This window comes from Mandrillus leucophaeus, unplaced genomic scaffold (assembly GCF_000951045.1).
Source record: "Mandrillus leucophaeus isolate KB7577 unplaced genomic scaffold, Mleu.le_1.0 Scaffold229, whole genome shotgun sequence".
NCBI classification, from domain to species: Eukaryota; Metazoa; Chordata; class Mammalia; order Primates; family Cercopithecidae; genus Mandrillus; species Mandrillus leucophaeus.
Genome location: NW_012102354.1, coordinates 590180 through 591757, shown reverse-complemented (window position 1 = coordinate 591757; position 1578 = coordinate 590180). Strand labels below are relative to the sequence as shown.

General features: G+C 39.3%; 1 protein-coding gene across 2 annotated transcripts in view; it reads right to left on the bottom strand.

Moving 5' to 3' along the window:
- The window catches only part of MSH6 (mutS homolog 6), a 16296-nt gene extending 15206 nt beyond the window's left edge, over positions 1-1090 (bottom strand). Inside the window, exon 1 of one of the 2 annotated variants that reach the window (XM_011981588.1) lies at positions 815-1090. In XM_011981588.1, coding sequence (XP_011836978.1) covers positions 815-974 — 160 coding nt within the window. In that variant the 5' untranslated portion in view covers positions 975-1090. The remainder of the gene's footprint in view (positions 1-814) is intronic. The other variant, XM_011981589.1, reaches the window with a different exon arrangement.
- Positions 1091-1578: the final 488 nt, after the last annotated feature.

The window sequence follows — 1578 nt, the reverse complement described above, 5'->3', positions numbered from 1 at the left end:
CAGGAGAATCACTTGAACCCAGGAAGTGGAGGTTTCAGTGAGCTGAGATTGCGCCATTGCACTCCAGCCTGGGCCAAAAGAATAAAACTCCGTCTCAAAAAAAAAAAAAAAATAGCCAGGCAACGTGGCATGTGCCTATAATCCCAAGCTACTCAAGAGGCTGAGGTAGGAGAAACTCTTGAACCCAGAGGCAGAGGTTGCAGTGGGCCAAGATCGAGCTGCTGCACTCCAGCCTGGGCAACAGAGTGAGACTCTGTCTCCAAAAAAAAAAAAAGAGAATTTGTGCAAGAGATGATGGGGTGCACCTAGCCCAAGTGAAGCTAAACATGCAGGGCTGTTGATGTCTGTGATAAATAAGACTAGACCTGGGAAGAGAAAGTTATGGTTCCAGGAGTTCAGTGTGAAATTCAACTCAGATGTGCTCATGAGTGAACAGTTTGGAGGCCAGGTAGTGTGCATCTCCATCTTTCCTAGAGAATGTCGCTGATCCATAGGCTATGTATCCTGATGATATTAACTTTATCTTGGACTCTTCAAGATGGGGGGACAGTTTAGTTTACCCTTCTTATATTAAGGGTATAATACTGCTGTAAGTCACTCAAAAGACAGAAATAAAAATTCCATTCTACAAAACAAAACAGCTAAAGATCACGTTATCTCCTTTTCCCATGCCAGAAGCTTTCACAACTACCACCCTTGCAATTTACTGGGGTAAAATACGCTTAATTTCACCATATGGAAAAAAGTCTGTCTCTCTGTCTCTCTCTCTCTCTCACACACACACACACACACACACAGCAGTAGTGACTCTTACCTGTATATGGCTTTAAAAGTCTTTTGCTAACCCAGCCCCTTGTTGGGCTGTCATCAAAAAACTGTACATGAACACGGACTGATTTCCCTTTCTCGCGGATGAATGTTCCATCAAAGGGGTGGTTGTAAACCAGACAAGGCCACCAGGGGTAACCCTCCATCTTGGCCCAAACCAAATCTCCTGGTGAGAAGTCACAACTGTTGCCAAAAGGAAATACATAACTTAGTTAATATTTGGTCAAGTTTCCTTAAAGGCAGTTACCTACAAATAAACAATTCCAAGAAAGGTATCATTAAGACTCCTTTGAAGTCTTCTGGCATTAATATTGAAGCACAGAAATTCTAGAATAATTTTTAAAGTCACACATTCAAGTCATTTTAAAAACGTAAGCAAGCTGATATCATAGTGCATATTTAACTATGAAGACAAACACAAATATAGTTATGTTATTAGGGTAAGAAACTTACTCAGAATCAAAGTTTAAAAACCATGGCAGAATTTTGGTATAATGCTGATGGCAGAAAAAAGGCATGGACTCACTGTATATGCTCTCCAAATTAATAGCTCCTATACAATATGGTATGTACATATCAGAAACAGGATCTAACTCACAATATTATTATAAAGCATACTGATTATATAATTTACTAATTAAGTAAATTATCTAATTCATTAGACTTGCTTGGAATCTTTCTCACTTACAATCCTATGTATTCTGAAAGCTACCTAACACTCTATTACCCTCTCCCTACAAACTAGTTTTA